At 42.2% G+C, this 23,032-nt stretch overlaps 2 protein-coding genes across 9 annotated transcripts in view; one reads left to right on the forward strand and one right to left on the reverse strand.

Annotated features, from left to right (window-relative positions):
- The window catches only part of PTCD3 (pentatricopeptide repeat domain 3), a 30,545-nt gene extending 9,181 nt beyond the window's left edge, over positions 1-21,364 (reverse strand). For 4 of the 7 annotated variants that reach the window (XM_060170133.1, XM_060170134.1, XM_060170135.1 and 1 more), the window contains exons 1-14: positions 21,233-21,364; positions 19,368-19,420; positions 19,222-19,258; positions 15,002-15,047; positions 9,784-9,852; positions 9,182-9,286; positions 7,457-7,625; positions 5,549-5,664; positions 4,950-5,020; positions 3,752-3,839; positions 3,077-3,137; positions 2,745-2,830; positions 1,576-1,720; positions 857-907 (exon numbers count right to left, since the gene is read on the reverse strand). In XM_060170133.1, coding sequence (XP_060026116.1) covers positions 857-907; positions 1,576-1,720; positions 2,745-2,830; positions 3,077-3,137; positions 3,752-3,839; positions 4,950-5,020; positions 5,549-5,664; positions 7,457-7,625; positions 9,182-9,286; positions 9,784-9,852; positions 15,002-15,047; positions 19,222-19,258; positions 19,368-19,420; positions 21,233-21,336 — 1,201 coding nt within the window. In that variant the 5' untranslated portion in view covers positions 21,337-21,364. The remainder of the gene's footprint in view (positions 1-856; positions 908-1,575; positions 1,721-2,744; positions 2,831-3,076; positions 3,138-3,751; positions 3,840-4,949; positions 5,021-5,548; positions 5,665-7,456; positions 7,626-9,181; positions 9,287-9,783; positions 9,853-15,001; positions 15,048-19,221; positions 19,259-19,367; positions 19,421-21,232) is intronic. The other 3 variants (XM_060170139.1, XM_060170136.1, XM_060170137.1) reach the window with 2 other exon arrangements.
- Positions 21,365-21,727: 363 nt separating this feature from the next.
- POLR1A (RNA polymerase I subunit A) overlaps positions 21,728-23,032 on the forward strand; it is a 76,176-nt gene continuing 74,871 nt past the window's right edge. For both annotated transcript variants that reach the window (XM_060168613.1, XM_060168614.1), the window contains exon 1: positions 21,728-21,881. In XM_060168613.1, the coding sequence (XP_060024596.1) occupies positions 21,805-21,881 (77 nt within the window). In that variant the 5' untranslated portion in view covers positions 21,728-21,804. The remainder of the gene's footprint in view (positions 21,882-23,032) is intronic.

The raw sequence follows: 23,032 nt of genomic DNA on the forward strand, positions 1-23,032 counted from the left end.
GCACAGCTGACCTAAAACTAGGTGACAGACAGAGCCTCAAGGTTCTCCCATGAGGTTTCAAAAGAAAGTTAAGGTTACTGTGGGGCAGCACCGTCCAGCAGCTTCCTGCAAGGATGGGAATGCTCTGCACCTGCATCGCTGAACATGTAGCCAGCAGCTACGAGCGGCTACTGAGCACTAATGCCATGAAGGAATTTTTAATTTTATTTCATTTTAATTCAATAGCCATGTGTGGCTAAGTGGCTACTGTATTGGACAGCACAGCTCTGGAGAGCAAAAGGAACTCCAGACTAGTTTCTCCTGACCAAAACTGTCCACCATCCTTTCTTTTTTTTAAAAAAATAATTAATTATTTCTGGCTGCATTGGGTCTTCGTTGCTGAGCAAAGGCTTTCTCTACTTGCGGCGAGCGGGTGCTACTCTTCGTTGCGGTGCGTGGGCTTCTCATTGCGGTGGCTTTTCTTGTTGCGGAGCATGGGCTCTAGGCGCATGTGTTCAGTAGTTGTAGCTCACGGGCTCTAGAGCGCAGGCTCAGTAGTTGTGGTGCATGGGTCTAGTTGCCCCGTGGCATGTGGGACCTTCCTGGACCAGGGCTTGAACCCGTGTCCCCTGCATTGGCAGGCGGGTTGTTAACCACTGTGCCACCAGGGAAGCCCCACCATCCTTGTTAGTACATTTAATGACCTCCCTCCCCTCCAGCTCAAGTTTTACATCACAAACAAGATGTTACTCTCCTCAAGAATAACGGTTTGCTCAGGCTGTAGACAATGTTATTTTGTGAACTGTCTAGTCTTAATTCATAAGCAGTGAAGTTAGCCTAATTTCTACATAAATTAGTAGCATAATGCCATACATACCATGTTGATAAAACAGCTGAATAATATAGTGATACGTTGCAAGCGAGGGTTCTTGTATTACCAGGTACATAGAGGAAAAAAATAAAATAAGTCAAACACAGCTATACAAAATACAGCTCACTGAGGCACAGATCTAAAAACATATTAATTTTGGTATTTAAGTAAAAGATACATTTCTGTTCCTCTGAACAAAGACATTTGCTAGCTCATATGATCAATGTAAAGATGGAAAGGTGTCAGAGATCGAATCCCTCTTAGAAAGTCCAGACACCTATTACAGCCAATGCACAATGAGTGTCATTTAAGAAAACTAAAGCATACCAAAGTGAATTGATTCCCAAAACATCCTTCAATAAAGTAATTACTGAAAAATATACAACACACTAGGCACACAACTGGGTTCAAATACTTATACTAGAAAATGTCACGAGTTTAAAACCAGCCAACTGTAGGAGAACAATTCTCCCTAGAATTAAGAAATCCATAAAAAAGTACCTAAAATACTAAAAGAATGTAACTTCCTATAAACAACACAAAGATGATAAAAGAGTTCCCATCATAGTAAATACACATAATTAAAATGTGCTAAATGGTGGAAAGGGAATTCCCAACATACTATGTAAACAGCAAAAGAGTTTACAGTCTCTTTTTTGCTTGTCTGGACCTGAAACCTCTGGTCAGCACTGTCTTCAGTGAGGGACACTAAGACACATCCTCACCTATTCCAATGGCTTTCATTTCCCGTAAGGTCTGTAAGGCTGGCAATTTTCCAATTGCATGAAATCGTCGGAGACATTTCAGAATAGTATTAAAAGTCTGTAGGTTGGGTTTCACGTTCTGTGCAACCATTTGTTTCAACAGGTCCTAGTTGAATCAAAAGCAGGAAGTATTTTTTATGGCTTGTAGGTAATTTATCCAATAAACTAATGTAACATACTAAAAAAGACTTGGGGTCTCTGCCTATGTTTAAAGTAGATTTATAAATACATCCCCAATTTCAGAATTATCTAGTAACTAGCAGGACGAGTAACTCTGCCCCTTAGAGAAGCCCCTCCATCAGTTACCCTGACAGCATGTGATCAAGGTGTCCAACTGTCTTTAGCGGCCCAGTGAGTTTGAGACTGAAGCAAGAGAGCAGACTAGAATGGATTGCGTTTTTTCCTTTTTTACATGCGCAGTATGGTATAACACGGTTTCTATTCCTGTCACTTCAATCCAGTGATTTCAATCTTTTTAAAAAATTATTTTATTTTTCGCTGTATTGGGTCTTTGTTGCTGCTGTGGGCTTTCTTTAGTTTTGGAAAGCGGGGTCTACTCTTCGTTGCGGTGCACGGGCTTCTCATTGCAGTGGCTTCTCTTGTTGTGGAGCACAGGCTCTAGGCACGCAGGCTTCAGTAGTTGTGGCACGTGGACTCAGTAGTTGTGGCTCAAGGGTTCTAGAGCACAGGCTCAGTAGTTGTGGCGCACGGGCTTAGTTGCTCTGCGGCATGTGGGATCTTCCTGGACCAGGGCTTGAACCTGTGTCCCCTGCATTGGCAGGCAGATTCTTAACCATTGTGCCACCAGGGAAGCCCCTCAATTTTTTAAATCTTAGCTAATAAATTTTTTCAATAAATGTGTCTCATTTTAATGAAAAAACCATTACGAGAAATAAGTGAATAGAGCAACCCAGGTCTTCCTGGATTCGAGCTGTATGCTTGGGTCACATGTCAGATACACCTACGTAAACTACAGGGTTGCTGGAAGGGTGTGAACAGGTCACCATGAGCTGAGCGCCCAGCACAGTGACTGCCATGAAGATGCTCAGTGAATGCTGTCTCCAACCCACGTACTCCTAGCAAAGAATATTTTAGGCCTATTAGAAGACAAAGTGAGAGTTCCTCCTTACCAGTATATTATTCCATTTTTCTTCTGCTTTCTCATTCGCCACGAATGCTGTTGCTTCTATCAATGAATTGAAGGTGTGCACATCAGCTATAAAAGAAGAAAACTACTTTAACAAAATCTGGGGTTGAAGATTAAAGGCAAAGACATGCGCACATGTCTACAAAACTAGAAAACTATTCTTTTCTCTGGCTCTGGACTCCTGCTTCAATCACCAATACCACAGGAAAAGATTAAGAATGAACAAATGACTGAGGTAAAATCCTGAGATTTTATAGATGCCTGAGAGAAGGAAAGAAGAGGAAGGACAGAGGGGAATTCTCCAAACACACTTACCACGAAGTCTGTTGTTTAATAATTCAGTGTACAAGTTTAATGCCTGCGTAGGAGCTCGGTGCTGGAAAAGGGAAAGTATGAAAATTAAGGATCATCAAATTTGTTCATTTAAGAAATATGTGCGTATCGACTGCTCTAGGGTTTGGGAACACAGTAGTAAACAGATATGGTCTCATTCTCAAGAAACGTATCCTCCGTGCAGTGGTTCTCTACTGGGGCAACGCTGCTTCCCAGGAGACACTGAATAATGCTTGGAGACATTTTGGCTGTCACAGCTGGGGCGGGAAGGATGCACCACCGGCATGCAGTGGACAGGAGTGGCTCCTCAACGCCCTTCAAGGCGCTGGACAGCTCCACAAGAGCAGATCATCTGGCCCAACGGTGAACAGTTCTGAGGTTGAGAAGTGCTGATTTAGGGGAAGATAAAGATACATAAAACAGAGTTTCCCTGGTGGCGCAGTGGTTGAGAGTCCACCTGCCGAGGAAGGGGACGCAAGTTCGTGCCCCGGTTCGGGAAGATCCCACATGCCGCGGAGCGGCTGGGCCCGTGAGCCATGGCCGCTGAGCCTGTGTGTCCGGAGCCTGTGCCCGCAACGGGAGAGGCCGCAACAGTGAGAGGCCCGCATACCGAAAAAAAAAAAAAAAAAATATATATATATATAAAACAAACGTTACCTTCACCATTCCTCGGATCATTGTGCAGTAGGAATGTGCATTTTTCTCTGGCATTAGAGCAAAGATTCTCTCAGCATTGTTTTTTGCTCTAGACACAAGAAAGTAAATGTGAACCAGAGGAAACAGGAAAAACCAGTAATAGCCACCAACTTACCATGTTCCAGGCACCGTGCTAAGCATTTTATGTGTATAATTCCAAGTAATTCTTGCCACCCAGAGTGGAAGACATGGTTATCATCATTTTGAAAACAGGAAAAACTGAGGCTCAAAGACCTCAAGTTGTCCAAGGCTTTACAGGCTAAGTGACAGAACCAGGACTGAAAAGGTGTAATATATACTCAAGGTATTAATCAAAAAGCAAACTGCACAGCAGGGTACATAGTGACGTTTCCCCACCCTCCTTCAATTGGATACAATTCCCCAGAGGCAACCACAGACAAGCGGTGTCTCTAGAATCCTTTGTCCTATTCTAGCCTATCAATGTGCTATGTTATACAAATCACGCTGTACCTTGATTCTCCCTGTTACCAGTATGTCTTGGAAATCAGACAGAACCAGGATTTGGGCCAAAATGGTGCTCCACAGTCAATGCTCTTAACCACTATGAGAAATTATTAATATCTACTGAAAAAAATTAATTTTTGATTCTATTCATTTTATCACTTCAAAAAAGACTTTAGATATTAATGGTAGCTTCCCTTTTTCAGACATCCATATGAAATACCTTTCTTTTATTTAGAGCTTCTACTCAGTTTTAATTCTGAAATGTTAAATGATATTCACCTTTTGTTCGGAAGTGAATACTTCTGTTTGCTGGCCACTAGTCTGAACTTAGAACTATGCTCTAGCATGTGTATTCTAACATAATAAAAAACTGTGAATCTTTTAGAATTAGAGGTATATATTGCAAGGTAGGACTACTGATGAAACTACCAAAAGAACCATACCATGAAGGTTGCATGGAGTTAGATGGAAAAAAGAAGTCAGGTGTCAACCTTGTGCTGCTGGCTGGAGGCAAAGATCTAATGAAAAACGGTCCAAAATCATATGAAAACCAACTGAGACATTTATACTGCACACTGAAAACAAACTGCATTTTAGAATATTCCAGGATCGTATCTTCTTCAGGGGCTGATGGAGAACATTCCACGCACTGTACGGAGCCATAACACAAAGTTCTAATCATGCTGTAACACACCTCCAAGTAACTCCAAGCTGATGACCAGCCTTCTTCTTAGGTTTCTCGTTACTTCCCTCCGTGGCCTCTTCCTGAAATGAACCATCACCAACAGATATAAAACAAAATATGACAATGGAATGCATTCTCTGAGGAAACTTCAGAAAAGCAAAGGAAATACAGATCCAATAGAAGGCAAAAAGGAAACCCAGTGTTTATTAAGAAATATTAATTTCTAAAGTGTAGAGTATGCTCACTCCTCTCTGCCCACCTACGTATGAATTTTTGAGGGGGCTGGAACCAGGGGTTTTTGCCCCCGTCCCTTACACATCATACTATCACTTTAAGTAACAACAACAAAGGGGCCTGTCCAAACGTTTCTGGTCAAAGGTTTGCTGCATGTGGCAGGCAAGGTCAAAATATTTTTAAGGAGGGAACCAGGGCAAAACAATTGTTAAAATCCGTCTCCTTCTCCACATTTTTGTCCAGGCTATGTACCATGCCCCACCACACCTCAGAACAAATCTCTTCGACCCTAACACATGGCACAAGAACCTGCCTTACTCTGAGGAGGTATAACTACCAAAAGAAACTTTAAAAATCACTGCCAAAGCCATTACCAACTCTTCTGCTTGTTCACGTTGTTGAAAATTATAATTAGCTGAGGGCTCTTGGTTACCATAGTAACATAATAAATCCAAGAGACGGTTAGTTGTTTCCAGAGATACGGTGGTTCCTGTGGGTAGTGAGAAAAAAGGGAAAGAAACCTTGAGGCATCCAAGAACTAGAGCCTACTAGATGAAAATTCTTCACTTTTCCATGAGCTGTGGCCTTCCTGGCCACCTATTCAGTCTCAGCCATCACCTTCTTGAGGGATGAGTGTGCACTCCACATCAGCTTAAACACGCGGAGCGACGCAGACAGGACACGATCCCTAACAGTGCCGTGTGACAGAAAAGATAAAACACAAGGTCAAGTTTGACCCTGTGCTCATTTATTTTATGGACTCATATCCCCAGAGAAATTATCTCACGGTTCTAACTATCATCTTCAAACTGAACCCTCTGCAAATGACTGCCACGTCGTCCCCCGGGGCCAGTTCCATTTTTACAAATGCAAGCAGAACTATTCCACTTGGACCCAGGCCCTCACTGAAATACCTGCCTAGAAATACTAGCATAAATGCCTAATTATAGTAGCCTTTAAAAAATTATTGCTCAAAACATTATGTTCCCATCTTGACTCTTATGAAGGGGGAGAAAAGGGAACAGGAAGAAGTATGAAACATAATTTAGTGCTTTAAAAGAAAACTAACTGCCTTTGTCTAAAGAAAATATACTGATAATACAAATGCCCATCAGGAAACTTAAAAGCCCAGAAAAGACAGCATGGCAGAGTGGATGGGACACCGGTGATGGAGTGTAACTTGATTGGGTCTTACCATCTCAAAGTTGTGTAACCCTAAAGATTACCTGTAGTCAGTTTCCTTTATAAAATGGCGAGAAGCACACCAACTCATAAGGTGTATAATTCAATGCCTAGCAAAGTACATGGCACTTATTAGGGGCCTGATAATAAAATTTTGTTTCCTCTCCCAGTATGCTGCCTCATTCCATTACTCTGAATGAGTCGAGTGTTACAGGTTCGACACACTGTCTGTAGTAATGCTTACTGAACATCTGCATGTGCCTACACCACACAGCGTGTAAAACAAAGGAAGACAAGTCTTAGCACTAAGATGTTTATCGTGCTCAACCAGCAGGGGGAAAAGCCTCCCTAAATGATAACCTGCATCAGCAATTCATTTGTACACCCGAAGCTTTAACAGGCTACACACCAAAATTCTCAAATCAAACACAGCTTTCTGCAAATGTTTCTTGTTGAGTTTAAGGCTGTATTGAGTGACTCAGTCCAGTTTCTATCTCTTGCACGTTTGGCTGATTTTTCTCCTAAATCACTGAACAGCACTCGGGATTCTAAAACTTAATGCTGCGGCCTTCCATGTTACTATAGGTACATTCTCATGACAGCTTACAAGCCCTGGCTCCTAGATCTACACCCCTGGAGGTTCACCCAGATCGAATTCAGAGCCGCAGGACTGGACAGAAGTGACTTTTTCGAGGCCACAGTGCTAACTGGTGCCAGAACCTATCCAAACCTCTGATCCCGCAGCTTAGCGCTCTTTCCTTTTTAAATATTTCTTTTTTGTCTGCTTTATGCCTTCCAAACATACTTAAAGAATATAGGAAATGTGAATAGAGTATGTACACACCTGATGTTAAAAACAGAAGCTAAGGAAGAACGGCTGTATAATTTGTCTGCCTCTGATACAGCACAAGAGGACAAGATACTAACAAAGTTGCAACTCTACCCCACCCACGGTTTTAAAATGATGCTCAAGCAGAACATGAAATATGACTTATTAAACTATAAAAAACACAAACACAGCCACTGAGCAGAGGAAGTAGCACAGCACTTGTAACTTATACTCGTAACTTATCTGGATCACATACGTAACTGTGGCCCACCTCCAAGCCCATGTTCCCAGAGAGGCTTCAAATGAACTTGGTCACCTGCTTGCAAGAGCTGATCGAACATGTCCACAGAAGCTTTGACTTTTCTGAGCTTGATTCGTTCCTGCAGAGCAGCCTCACTTATATCTTCAATCTGAGGTTCAAAGTACTCAGGCATAAAACACTAGGAAAACAAGATGGCTAAAGTTACTGCAAACAGGGCAACGTCAAAGGTAACTGGGTAGGACAAAATTTTGATCACCAACACACCAAAATAAAACTTCACTGCTCCGATTCATGCTTCATGCACCAGATACTATTTTTTTTAACAAGAATACCTCTGTAGGGAATATAACTTATTTCAAAAAACCTCTCCAGTCTCCAAAACAAGATTACTTAGCGATCTCCTAGCTTGGGGCGGAGAATTTAAAAGCACCCAAACATAAATATTTAATCCATATCTGAAGAATCTAATTTCCAACCAAACTTCCCAATTTCAAGGTGAACTTAGTTTTCCCTTGCTAAAACCATCCTTCCTACTTTCCTCCCAATCTTGGTTAAAAGTGCCACAGGACACCCAGTTTGCAAAGACAGAAACCTTTCATGCTTGATACTTCTTTTACTCTAAACGTTTAGTACTACCAAGGTATGCTGATTTTACCTCACTCACCAATTTACCCAAATATTTATTGAAGGCCTACTACTCGATGCCAGGCACTAAGCTAGACACTGGGGATAAACAGACGGAAGTCATTCTCTACCCTCAAGATGCTCACAATCTAACAGAGAAAGCAAATAAGGAATAATTATGATACAGCGTGAATGATAAATGATGTAAGAGGTCTCAGAGGTATGCGAATGCTGCCCGCCATGGGGGCAGGGGATCCACGGACAGCTTTAAGCAGAAGTGAGCTAAACATAGAAGAGTAACTGTTAAGTCAGAAACTTAACGGGGAAAGGATAGCCAACAAATGATCATTCCACTGCTGCCACTGTCTTAGTTCAGGATTCTAATATTTTTATGGACACAATCACACTGACTACCTAATTTGTCCCCAAGAGTCGCTGCTTGAGAAGCACAAGAGGGTGTGTCTGGGTGTGTGTGTGTGCGTGCTTCGGAAAGTAGGGAGGTGTGAGAGGGAGCAGTTTTAGACATAAAGAGTCTGAGTTACTATTTCCACTAATAAACTCAGGAGGGCAGAGCCCATGTTTCGCTCACCACTGTATGACACGCTAAGCTCAATGCCTAACACACAGCAGGCCCTGCACACTCCTCATGACTACAGAACAGAGGTAGCTGGAAATACAATCTGGACGTCAAAGTAGAGATACCTAGGCCAGATATACAAGAATGCCAAATGGAGTATAAGGGTCACTGAAGCAGGAAGATTCTGGACAGAAAAAAGAGAAAGTGACTGAGCATGGAACCCTAAGAAAAAGACACCAAGGCTTAAGGAGTAGATAGAAAAGCTAATGAGGGAAACGAAAAAGGAACAGTCACAGAGGTAAAGATCTAAGTGTCTGGTGTCACAGAAACCAAATGGGGAAAATAAAATGGAGAGCAAATACATATAGTTTAATAAAGGTTAGTATTGTAAGCAAAGATAACCATAAACATTAAAAGACTTTTCACCCAAATACTGTAGGCATTCAAATAGCTACTTAAATATTAGCCATAAAAACTTAGTTTAGGTTACAATTACATAGTATTATCTGAAAAGTCCAATTGCCTCTCCTTACCGGTATATGAGGTTCAGCTATGTCTTTCTGAAAATATTTGGGATACGAATTAATAATAAACTTTGCTGCATTCTCCCCGGACTTCTTTGCCAACAAAAATGAATGCTGTATAAAGAAAAAGATTTAGATATAAATTGATATAACCTGTAATTTAAACTCAAGAGATCAAAGTCACACCCTCAGCAAAAATTATTCTGCCCCCCTAAAAAAAAAAAGAGAATACAGTGATACACAGAATCCCAATTAGAAGTTAAACTACATAATTATTACTTATCTACCTCTGCTGAGTGTGACATAATTTCAGGTCACATCTTATATACAGCTTGAGGTATATAAAAGCAATGTGCTTAAACCGAGTGGATTGCTCTATAGTGGGAAAGAGCCCTAAGTACTAAAAACCCAAACCAAATACCCTCTCCACAGGCAACCTCTAAAACTTTTTAATAAAAGTAGTAAAAGATTCAGAAAATCTACCAATTTATCTATCAGCATCTGTAAACTTTTCAAAAGTTTTTACAACTAAGCTAAGTTATACATGTACTCTTGTACCCAAACCAACAAGATAAAACATAATACTAGAAAAGTTTCATAAAAATACTCACAGATTCCATAGAGGATGTTGGTATGAGATAAGGATCATCTTGAAATGCGTAAGGGGCAGCTGTAGCATCCTGTGGAGAAGACACAGAAGTCTCTTTAGCTAGATTTTTATTAAGAGGACCTTGCGGGTTTTGGTGATGACTACAAACTCTGTAAAGTACGTTTTAACTATACATGTATCACAGAAGCAGAAATATGTATGTTTGCAGACACTAATACCTACACTGCACCCGTGGCTCTGTAGAGTTGTTTGTAATTATGCACAACTTAAAGCAAACAATGGCTCAAACCCCCATGACTGTTTTTTAATTGAAGGCTGCTATCACCAGGGACAATTGCTGTTTTAAACTGAAGGTCAAGAGCTTCTGAATTAACTAGCCTGGGCACCAGCTTCCTGCACTAAGGTTTCCTGCAAATGGAGGAGAGTAGTTACTGGGCCCTCTCTGGAGGCAGGAACAGCAGCTTCTCCCGCGTCCTGTTGCCCAAGGTTCTATACTTCCAGGTAGAACCCTGAGCAAAATGAACTCTCCGTCACCACTAGAGGCTCACTTAGAACAGCCCTCAAGTTACTTCTTCTGGCCTTCTCCTATCCCTTGGAGCCCCCTTCCCTGGGCCTTCTGGCAACTTTGTTCCACAGGAAAAACTCAACTTGCATCCTGAACCTCTTCTGTCCCCTTGATGCCTCGTCTTACTGACCTGGATTCTCCAGGGGAGAGCCTCCCTGCGGCTCTCACAGGAAGGACGCTCATACCTAGGGCGCGGAGGCAGTACTCTTTGGGGTCCTCGCTTCCTGATGCCTGATGCTGTATTCCCTTTATACTCATTTGAGGCTCCTTTCATCTGGTTATACCACTCTCTACCAACATGTGGTGGGTATGTAATGACAACGCAGAGGAAGCAGTTCTAGGGCAGTTGTGCTGGACTATTACTCCCCGATTACCAACTGTTGCTTGGCTCTGTCCTGTCCACCATCCTCATCAAATACCTGTTTGGGGCCCCTAGTTCTGTGACATGCTGGACTTCCCTTACTAGACTTACTCTTCCTATTTGTTTCCTACATTTTCCTCCCTCAATGATTTCCAAGCCCTTCATGGTTTCTGAGAAACAACTTCTCTACTCTGGGCCTGTAGCTCAGATGCCTCACACTAAATTTATCCTCAACTGAACTTCCCTGACAGAGCTCCTTCTCCCTCCTATCTTCTCTATCTCAGTGAATGGTACCAAGCACTCTGCAAGCCAAGCCAAAGATCCTCTCCTACTACTTCCACTCAACTAACCTGTCACCAGCTGTGGTCAACTCGAGCTCCTTAACATCCCCTACCTACTCCACCGTCCCTTATCCCCACTGCCACTGCCTTAGTTCAGTACCTTCCTTATTCATTCATTCCATATTTACTGAGCACCTCGAATGTGCCAGGCATTATTCTAGCTACCAAGGAGACAATAAAATCTTATCCCCCATAGAGCTCACAATTTAGTAGGGAAAAAAAATCTCCAGACAACAAAAATAAATAAAACATATAGTAATTTTAAAGGCAATAACTGCTATGAGAAAGAAAGAAAGGAAGGGAGGGAGGCAGGGAAAACGAACTATCAGAGAAAAGAACCATACATTTATTTATTAATTCTTTTTTTTTTTTTTTTTTTTTGTGGTACGCGGGCCTCTCACTGTTGTGGCCTCTTCCATTGCGGAGCACAGGCTCCAGACGCGCAGGCTCAGCGGCCATGGCTCACGGGTCCAGCCGCTCCGCAGCATGAACCCGCGTCCCCTGCATCGGCAGGCGGACTCTCAACCACTGCGCCACCAAGAAAGCCCTAATTATTTTTTTAAATTAATTAATTAATTTATTTTTGGCTGTGCTGGGTCTTCGTTGCTGCGCACAGGCTTTCTCTAGTTGTGGCGAGCAGGGGCTACTCTTAGTTGTGGTGCACGGGCCTCTCATTGCTGTGGCTTCTCTTGCTGTGGAGCACAGACTCTAGGCGCATGGGCTTCAGTAGTTGTGGCACACGGGCTCAGTAGTTGTGGCTTGCAGGCTCTAGAGCGCAGGCTCAGTAGCTGTGGCACACAGGCTTACCTGCTCTACGGCATGTGGGATCTTCCCGGACCAGGGCTCGAACCCATGTCCCCTGCATTGTCAGGTGGATTCTTAACCACTGTGCCACCAGGGAAGTCCCCGAAACATACAATTTTAAATGGTGTGGTTGAGGAAGGCCTCAATGAAAAGGCTTAAAGAGATGAAGGAGGAAATTATGTGGATATCTCAGGGAAAAATACTCCAGGCAGAATAAACAGCAAACATTAAAGCCCTGAGGCAGACCCAGGCCTACTAAGAAACTGAGAATTAGCCAGGAGGCCACGTAGAGCAGAGCCATCAAGGAAGACGGCAGGAGATGTGGCCGTGGGGGTGGTGGATGGACACGCAAGGCCTCAGATGCCCTCGGATGGGCTTCAGCTTTTATTTGAATTATGACAAATGAGAAGCCATTCTATGATAAATGAGAAGACAAATGAACTCTGAGTAGAAGAGGGATGTGATTCAACACTGTAGCAGGTCACTACGGCTGCTTAATTGAGAACAGTCTGTAGGGGGCAGAGGAGGTGAAGAGGACAGAGACTGTTGTGATTAATCCAAGATGGTAAGAGATGATGGTGGCCTGGATGACCAAGGTGATCACGGTGATGACAAGCGCTCAGGATTTGGATGCTGTGCAGGTAGAAAAGTTACCAGGCTTGAAACTGCTATTCTTAGAAAGGCCTGCTTACAAGGCCTGGTGGGCATCCGGGAACTTGGATTTTGGAGGGTTCCCACCATTCCCAGTACTGATCTAAACTGTACTATGTGGTTTATGCTAAACAACTGCTTTCCTTCTGGGAGTGTGGAATTCTGGTATGTGCCAGACATAGACTCTGGGCACTGAGTCTCTAAAGAGCTTTCCTGGTAGACTTTCCCACGTGTTGTCAACTCTGCTGGAGGAATTAAGTGAGTCCTTTGTGACTGCACTGGGAAAACTCTTGGAAGCTTTCTCCTGGTCTCCTTTGGACTTTACCCCACGTGCCTTCTTCTTTTACTGATTTTGCTTTGTGTCCTTTCGTTGTAATAAAACATAGCTGTAGGACCATATGCTGAGTCCTGTGAATCCTCTTAGCAAACCACTGAACCTTGGCGTGGTCTTTGGGACTCCGTACACAAATATTTTGATGGAAGAAACAGGATTTACTGAAGTGCAGCACATGAAAAAGAGGAGCAACTAGAAGCATGGAGCTGCCATTAATGAGATGGCGAAGAATGTGTGAGTTTTAGAGAGAAAGGGGCTGGGCTTTGGACATGTTAAGATCATTATTATACATTTGAGAGAAAAGGTTTCTCGTATCCACATTGCTGTCTTTCCTAAAATTTTTTTTTTTTTTTTTTTGCGGTACGCGGGCCTCTCACTGTTGTGGCCTCTCCCGCTGCGGAGCACAGGCTCTGGACGCGCAGGCTCAGCGGCCATGGCTCACGGGCCCAGCCGCTCCGCGGCATGTGGGATCTTCCCAGACCGGGGCACGAACCCGTGTCCCCTGCATCGGCAGGCGGACTCTCAACCACTGTGCCACCAGGGAAGCCCCCTAAAATTTGAATGATTATGTCACACCACTGCTTAAAGTCTTTCAGTGGACTTGAATAAAAATCAGAAGACCCTAGCATAGCATTCATGCTCTTGCCTCACTTCTCATTGCTCTACCCCACAAATTCTTGCTTCCCCCATACAACCTCCTCATTCTATGCCTTTGTGCCTCTGCTCCTGGTGCTGCCTCTGCTAGGAATGCTCTTTCCCACTATCCTGGCTTCTCGTCTTCCAAGCATCGATCCGATACCAGCTCTTCTGAAGTCCTTTCCCAGTCTGGGTTATGCACCCTCTCCTCGGTGCTCCTCCAGCCTCCCTCTCTAGAAACTATGCAAGGACTCTGTCTTAATTCTACAACCAGCACAGAGCCTGGTAAGCACAGTTAAGGGCAGAATGTGTGGGTACTGAATGAATGAATGACTATCCCTTGGATTTTAAGTGCCCAAACACAGACAAGTCAGACAACTCCACACATAATTCTGTAACTTCTTTGACCTGAAAGGGCCCTGGGCCATTCTCATTAAAAAACTGAGAACAGTCTCAGAGGCCTATTTCAAGAGTTTACATTTCAGGTGCCTATTTATGGATAAGTGAGCTGAAAATCTCAATGTCTTGCTAGTGTGGAGATGCACTATTTAAAAACCCGTCCTCAGCTACTGCTAGGGTATATCAGTGTGTATTTGGCCTGACAGCCTATAAGTTTAGCATCTACAATAGAAGAAAAGCTCTGGAAATCTGTGATAACGGTCTCAGGGAGGGTCAGAATCCACACAGACATTGCAGCAAAAAGAAAGGACTTAATTACTTTAGACATTTCCCCCACAGCTGAAACTGAAAGTACAGTTTGCAGCTAATGAAAAATACAATCAATCAGAAAGTTCCATTTCTAAGGCATTAACCAGGGTTTCAGTTTATCTATCAAGACTACAGACTCTATTCTTGAACTGTCAAGAGAGCAAATTATTCACAAATAAATCACCAAGATAGCTGAAGCAATAAGGAAATAGCTAGCACTTACCGAGCATGTCCTTTGTGTTAGGCACTGTCCAAAACCCTTTCACGTGTACTAACTTATTTAATTCTCACCCAAACCTCAAGGTTTGGTGCTATAATTAAATCCCCATTTTATAGATAAGGAAACAGAAGCATCAAGAGAAAAGGTCACTTTGTGATAACGATGAAACAAAACATTTGGCTCCAGGACCCAGATTCTTAATCACTGAATTACTTCCAGCATGGTGGGTACACTGTTCTCAAAGTTGGTCTACAGATCACTTGCATTAGAGTATCACACCCAAACCATTCCCCAGGAACATGCATTTCAACAAGCTCTTCAGGAGGTTAAGTTTAAAAATCACTGGCATAGTATAAAAACACTGAATTTGGAGAAAAAAGACATGGTACTAAGTCAGGGTTTTAATATCCTAAGCAGCCCTGGGCCAATCACTTTAAAAGCTTTAGTTTTCTCATTTGTCACATGAAGGGACTGAACTAGATATTTCTAATAAGAAACTCTCTAGATCTACAACAGTTTAATTGTGAATCATGCAGAGATATGAACGTAACAGTTATTATTAGCTGAATTAGATACAAAAACCTAAAATTCCTACTTACCCTGTGTACCGTGGATGCAAGTGCCTGAAGAACAGCCACTTTATCCCTAAGAATGAGAATCACAAGTTAACCCTCTGAGGGCTTTTCACACTCACAAAGCGAACAAGTGATCCTACTCTCAGAATGGACTGGCCAACAACAAAGTTCAGGTCTCAAGTAAAGCCAGTTCTGATCTCTCAAGATCACTAGAATAAGAAGTTAGAAAATGAGAAAACTGTTTAGTTCTCTTGCCCAAAGGTGGTTAGTACACGTTCCATGCTACGCTCTCTGGCCTGGTCCCTATAACCATCACCCAGGGCTAGCAATTTTCACCCTCATCTCATCAAACTGTCTAACCTGAATCTTTCCTCCTCCTACCCATTTTCCTATGCATTCTTACTGTAGCTTTCTGTAATATTCTTGCCTTTACTATCCAAACTGGTGGCTCTTAATTCAGCTATATATAAGAATAAATCACAAGCCGCACTCTGGACTGTTGAATCAGGACCCCCAGGTTCTGTGGAGAACTGTCACATTCATTCTTACTGAATTCCCAGATGATTCGAGTTTGGAACCTCTCAACTATATAACCTTTATAAGAAGTTCAGGCCAGCCACCCACTATGACTATGGGTAGAGACAATTCACTAACTATTGAAAAGAGGAGGTTTCACTGGAATAATTGACAAACAAAATAATTTGGTTTCAAATGTATTTTTACTTGTGTTAGATTTTGTGTTTCATTTCAAAAAGGGAAATAAGAATAAACTTAATAAACCAAATGTATTTTTTTAAATAAAGTTTAAACATACACTCATAATTTAAGTCATTTGAAAAAAAAGAAAACACGTAGGAAATTTTATACTATGTCAAGACTAATTCCCTGACATACACAACATCTACTGGATTTTCTAAAATCACACTTACGTAATTTCAGTGAGAGAAAGATATTCTTTCATCTCTCAGTATTCCCTAACTAAATGCTACGTTAGCATATTTAAGTCGTATCAAGTGAGTACATCTTTACAACATACTGAACAAATATAAGTGAAAAAATTATGAACATTCAGATCACTCACTAAAAATAACCTCAATGAATACATTATACTTAAAAAAAAAAAAAACTAGACTATTATATCTGGTGTCATTTTGCGACCCCCTCCTCCTCTACTGTAAGTTTGGTGTTTATAATTCCAGAACTTTAAAGGGTACTTTTACACACATACCACCATAAAACTAAATCGAAAACATATACTGTCATTCTGGATACGTGCTTCCATAAGCTTGACTGTATTATCTATGCTACGATGTGTAAATCTAATTAATTCCTTAAATATTATATAATATGATAACTGCTTTTTATTATCCCCTTACATATGGGCATTTGGGCTATTTCAATTTCTTATTATTCCCAAGTTGTAAAGAACACTGTCATCCATGTCTCTCTGGGCGTATTTGCAGGGGTTCCTCCAGAATGGTTAACCGATAAGGTGTGCACATTTTAGGTCGTGGTTCTGCCCACTTTCCCTTCAAAGTGTTGTTCCAACTGACTGCCCAAGCAACAACCATATCTGAGCAACCATTTCTCCACATCCTCTTCTGTCCAATCTGGTAAGTTTTAACATCCATTCCTTTAATGAGCCCAGTTACCTATGCACCAATCATAATTGGGCTCCCTGCCCTCTCTACAGTAACTACACCATCCAGATTAGCATGCTCAGAATACTCTATCCTGTCACATTCCTATAAGAAAACTCACAGTGACTCTCTACAATTTGTTAGTCTTCTACGGCATCTGTGATCTGGGAAAGATACCTTAAAAGCATCTTAACAGCCTTAAAAGATGCTTCATCTCTCAAATAAGGCAACAGGAATTTGCAGTCTTTTATGGCTGCTTCTAGGTCTAAAAGCACAAATTCCTAAGCCTGGAAAGCAGAGGCTATCAGAGAGCCTCTATCAATCGCTTTGTCTGTAAAGGGACAGACAGTAAGTATTTTCGGCTTTATGGGCCGTGAGGACTGTTGCAACTACCCAGCTCTGCCTTTGGAGCATAAAAGTAGGCACAGATAGTAAGTTAACAAACGAGTGAGGCTGTGTTCCAAAAAAAAATTTAACTGACACTGAAATCTGAATTTCACATAATTTTCACGTGTCATGAAATAGTCGTCTTCTTTCAACTATAAAAAATGTAAAAACCATTCTTACCTCATGGGCTGTAAATAAATAGGCCTCAGTTTGCTCTCTACCAACTACCTTATTTCTCCTATTCTAACAGAGCATTTTTCACAGGCCTGCCTGCATGGTCTCCTACTACCACCAGACAGATCATGATCATGTCCCACCCTACCTTACTGTTTCTATATCTGTGAGGCTTATAGTTTAGGGTTTATAAGAATTACCTGCAGGAATATGTATTTTAAACAAAATTCCCTGGTGATTCTGATGCCAACAAAATCATCTGACCCATTTTAAGGTACAGCTAAACTATGTTTTCAATAAAACTCACCTTGATTACTGCAATACAACCACTCTTCGTTCCATCATATCCTGTGTAGCCCCTAGTCATGTGTAAACAGTTATGTACACATGTAAAGTGGGTGTAAGACAAAGTATAAAATATGCACACAACTCAACTAGACTTTAGTCCATCTGAACACATCCTCAATACACTCCCTCTCTTGTATTCCCTGTGGTACCTTTGTCAGGGATAGAGGCACAATGAGTTGGTAAATTGCACTGGGCTGGAATGTCATTCAAGAAATGCCTCATTCACGATATGTATATTCCTACTCTTATCTTGGTTCTGATTCTCAGTCCAGGGAAGACAAAAATGACCCTGAATATAACCATATAATAAAATACTACGTAATCATTCAAAATTTAAAACAGAGTATAGAACGGTACATCTAACAAATCAACTCTGCTAAACTAAATGTATACGTACAACTTCAAATGTTACATCCCAGAACTTTAAAATAATAGGTATCATCTACTGAGATCTGATCCTGTGGCAGGAACTATTCAAATGCTCATTTAATCCTAAGGCAGGTACTGTATTACCCACATTCTACTATGGCACAGACAGATTAGGTAACTTGACTCTGAGTACAGTGATTGTTGGTAATTTTATTTCCTTTCTGCATGTTCAATTTATCCCACTGAACAATAACCATTAGTTACCTTGCTAATTAATGGCAATAACCATTAATTACTTTAGTAATTTAAGAAAGTTTTTTTTAAATGAGCCTGAATCTTCAGGTCATACTCAAAAAACACCTGGCTTTTTGAAGGATCTTTTTTTTTTTTTTTTTTTTGCGGTACGCGGGCCTCTCCCGTTGCGGAGCACAGGCTCCGGACGCGCAGGCTCAGCGGCCGTGGCTCACGGGCCCAGCCGCTCCGCGGCATGTGGGACCTTCCCGGAACGGGGCACGAACCCGTGTCCCCTGCATCGGCAGGTGGACTCTCAACCACTGCGCCACCAGGGAAGCCCTGAAGGATCTTTAAATGCATTCAATAATATCATTACTACACAAACTTTTGTAAGTTTTAGTTCTTATATATTCAACAAATGTTTACTATATAAGGTAATTTGTTCAAGGATCTATTAAGTGAGTTAAAAAAGCTAAATTTTGCAGTGTGCACCATTTGTTTCATCTTACCTCAGTAAAGACCATAAAAATAATTTTTTTTTTTTTTTTTTGCGGTACGCGGGCCTCTCACTGTTGTGGCCTCTCCCGTTGCGGAGCACAGGCTCCAGACGCGCAGGCTCAGCGGCCATGGCTCACGGGCCCAGCCACTCCGCAGCATGTGGGATCCTCCTGGACCGGGGCACGAACTCGTGTCCCCTGCATCGGCAGGCGGACTCTCAACCACTGCGCCACCAGGGAAGCCCCCCATAAAGATAATATTTTTTTTAATCTCCCAATAACGTGAAAACTTCCTTTAAAAAAAAAATTACTCTAATAATGATGCTCATAATTGACCAGCACCACGTAAACACTAACCCAAATTTAGTTCACAAGGTCTTTTAACTCTTAAGTAAATCTCATTCCCCATTCACACACTACTCTCTACCTTCCTCTTCTATATTCTTTCAGACCCCTAAGCTTTTCTCTCCTCAATGGTTCCCTCCCCAAGAATGCTCTCCCATTGCTATTCCCGCCACTAGCTTCTTACCTAACAATGTTTCGCTCATAATAAGCACTTAACCACTTGTTGAATGAACACTGATGGAATACTCACCAAGTTTTCTTTTTTGGAATGACCACTTCTTCAGTCCCTTAATGTGAAAAATAAAACAAAGTGAATCAATTTCCTAATACTACTACTATAAAGAAGTACAATGCATTAATATAAAAATTGAGTTACTTCAATATATTTTTATATACCTGTTGCACCAGCTCCTTCAACCTCTGGGACGGCTGCACTTCCAGAATAAAATCTACAAAAAAATAAAAGCCCTAAAGCTAATACTCATTAATGAACTTCCCACCTCACCTCCACTTATGTGCAACTCAGCCAAAATTTTCCAATTATCACGGATCAAACCAACCGGATAATTCATGTCAACGTATGCTGAGAAGACATGGTCTCAATGGCAAGTTCAAAATGATTACAAAATATGTACCAGATATAGACATCATATTGCCAAAAAATTTTTAAATCAGGCCATCTCATTAAATAAAATCAGGGGAAAAAAGGAAAAATTTAGTAGCACTTGAACATTTGAGCAGCTTATCTGAAATATAAGGAACTTTCACCTTTGAGAACCCAAAACACTGAGGCTAAAAGGGATGATGTAAGGAGCTCCTGATTTTACATGGATGATGCCCTGATGACAATAAAAGATTATCCCACTTAAAGCAATTTTGACAAATTATGAAACTAAGATCACCACAGCCTTTCATTGCACTTCCTTCAACAATCAGGAATGTACCAAATGTACGTGTCCTAATTTAAACTTGGAACAATTTATATTATTTTTTTAACCCAAAATATAGAATCACTGACCCATGAATGAGTTTTAAAACGTTCTGATCATGCTAAAAAATAGAGTCAATATACCACACAGATAATGTACACTACCTTGTAAGTATTTCCTTCCTAAATAGCATTGGTACCATTCAGAAAATTGTCAAGATGTGATTAAATGAAGAATTACTTCCTCTACTAGTATCTGGTCTCGGGCATCATCTTAAAGTAATACCTCTCTGCTACGGATCAACTTCAGAAAGGGATCAATTCTTTCAAATCATGCTGTTTCTCGTGACATGTATGTCACATACACCACTCTTGTCTTGTGGGTGAAGACTGAGGGAGAGATGCTGCTGCCAAATCAAAGGAAATGGGTAGAAAAACAACAACACTGGGCACCACCGGGAAAAGGACTGGGATTGAACAGCAGCATTAAGGCTCCTGCACTACCAGGTGGAGCGTCTTCTCTTTTGTGAGGATTGAGGAGGGAAGATGTTACATATAAAATGTATATTGTAGATTACACAACTCACTTATTACTCACAATTTTCTGATGGCTACTACTAGCTCCAGTTTACACATAAGGGAATTTGTCTACTATCACTTCACAAAGGAAATAGCAAACATCGAATCCAAAATTAGGCTATTCCCAAATTTTCACAACAAATTCCCACCTCATACTTCCACAACGCCAGTTTGTACCTAGTGAAAAAAAACTACACAAATGATACATGCGCCTAGTTTTAACAATCACAGCAATCCTATTCAGATTGTGTTCAGATCTTTTAGACTTTCTTGTTTTTATAAACACCTGTATAATTTCTTTGGCCAAACATCCCCATAACACCCAGCATACGGTGGAACTCGTAAACTGCCTTTAACTTGGGAAAACCTGATTTTCCCCCCTTCCTCCCGGTGGGTGAAAACGGGTAAGAGCGGATACAATTTTTCTTTCTTTTAAAACTTGGGGAGACGTTGCCAATACCCACACTTACTAGAATGCAAGATCCACAACAGCAGGATCCTGAATCTTGCCAAGAGTTCTAACCCCGGGGTAGGCGAGCCCCAGCAATAAATATCCCCCTAACCAGCGCGTTTGGAGCCCTTCTTCAAGTACGCGGACTCCGCGTGCCAGCTTCTCGGGGCACGCAGCCGCGAGCGCACGCACGCGCCTTCCACTCCACCGTACCTAGTTCCCCAGCTCTCCGGGGGTAAAGGGGACACATATGGCCCAGGTGATCCTGGGGTCTTTCTCATGGATTCTCCAAGCTTCTCTTACCTGCTACTGGGGGCCCGTCCGCAGAGACCTGCTCGTCGACCCGTCAGCGGTAGGCAAAGCCCGCGGCGGACCCTCAACCAGCAGGCCGAATGTACAGCCGCCATCTTTGGCGTCTTCGCAAAGCATACGGGGAAAGCATGCCCTCCACCTAAGGCTGTGGGGGAGGGGGGAGGGGGTGTGGAATAGCTCGGCTATTGGCTGAGACGGAACAAGACGAAAGCAATCATAACATAGGAGGTTACAGTCCCACGGTTTGAAAGATTTTGCTTCGGAAGTTAAAGGCTCAGTACACCTCATTTGCCTCAAAGATATTTCCTAAAATATTATTTTAATGTCTTATATGTATTCGATTATTTTCAAAATAAAAGGGCGAGTGAGAGTCGTGAAATTATTTCCTTCCCCCCCTAGATCGGAAATGTTATCGTCCACGTAAATCTTCCCGCGAGCCTTTCTCGCGCGCGCAAGCGCAGTTTAAATCACATGGTGGCTGCGGGCCGGAGGCAGCGTTAAAAATATACCCGTGGTGACTGGAATTTCTCTCCGGGTGTCAGAGCTCGGAACTGACCTGGAGGATGTTGGGCTCAAAGAACATGCCCTGGCGGCGGCTGCAGGGCATTTCTTTCGGGATGTATTCGGCCGAAGAGCTCAAGTAAGGAGTTGGTGGGAAGCGTGCAGAGCTTCTTGGGGTCGGGGCCACAAACTACCGTTCCCAGAAGGTCTGGCGCCCAATTTCTCCTCAGAGTCCATGGCTGTCTGGCGCATGGCCTGCTGGGACCCGTAGTTCCGGGAACGTCCCTGGCTAGTGAGCACTGCCTAGAACCCAGTGGGGCTAGGGAAGAGTTTGCCCTTGGGAAGGTGGGGGTACCCAGATTGCGGCGTTATCATCCGCCAGTCTCCTCGTTAATTAGCCTGCGTTTGTGTAGTTACTATAATGTCTCTGACGTGGTTTACTAAGCTCATGGTTAGTCTCGTCTTGTCTAAAATGATGATCGTTCGAGACTCAATTCATGCGACAACTTCTCCTTGCTAGGACCGCTTATATTCTCTGCCTAATTACTAAATCAAAGCTGCCCTCTTCAGTCCTCATTTTGATCACCGTAGCATTTGACAGTCTTTCTTTTTTCCAGCACCTTATTTATTGTTTTCAGGTTCTTTTATTTCTGTGACAAGTACTACTTCTTTCTTCCCTTTATCAACCCACAAACATTTATCCATCATCCAGTTTTTGCCAGGCACTAAGCTAAGCATTCAGGACACATTGGTGAACAAGGTCCTTGCATTCGTTAATATTCGAATTCGTCCCAGGCTCCTTAGCTGATTCCTCTTTTACTTAAATCTTGCTGTTCCTTGAGATTCTATTCTGGTCATACATGCTGCTTTTCTTGTCCTAAATGTCCTCCCTAGACAATTTCACCACTTTCCTGAGTGATACTCTCAAAATTTAAATCTCCAGACCAATTTTCGTTTCCTGATTCTTCAGACTCATTGTTTTCAGCTGTTTTTTGGACATCTCTATTTGAATTTCACACTGAGTTCTTAAACTCCTATACCAAAAACTCAGCAACTACTTCCCCTAAAGGGAGAGGGAACTTGCCCCTCCAGAGTGGTGTACCTAGTCTAGTGCAAGATGGTCAATATTTTGTGACAGGACAAGTATTCTAGATCTGTTTCTCCTGACATCTCATTTACTTATTGGGCTCTTACTGTGTGTCACCTACATGTCTATTTTTCAACACTACTGTTACTATCTTAGATCACACCCTTATCTCTTGTTTGAATTGTCTTTTTCTTCCGCCTCCC

The sequence above is a fragment of the Lagenorhynchus albirostris genome, chromosome 13 (assembly GCF_949774975.1).
Source record: "Lagenorhynchus albirostris chromosome 13, mLagAlb1.1, whole genome shotgun sequence".
NCBI lineage: Eukaryota > Metazoa > Chordata > Mammalia > Artiodactyla > Delphinidae > Lagenorhynchus > Lagenorhynchus albirostris.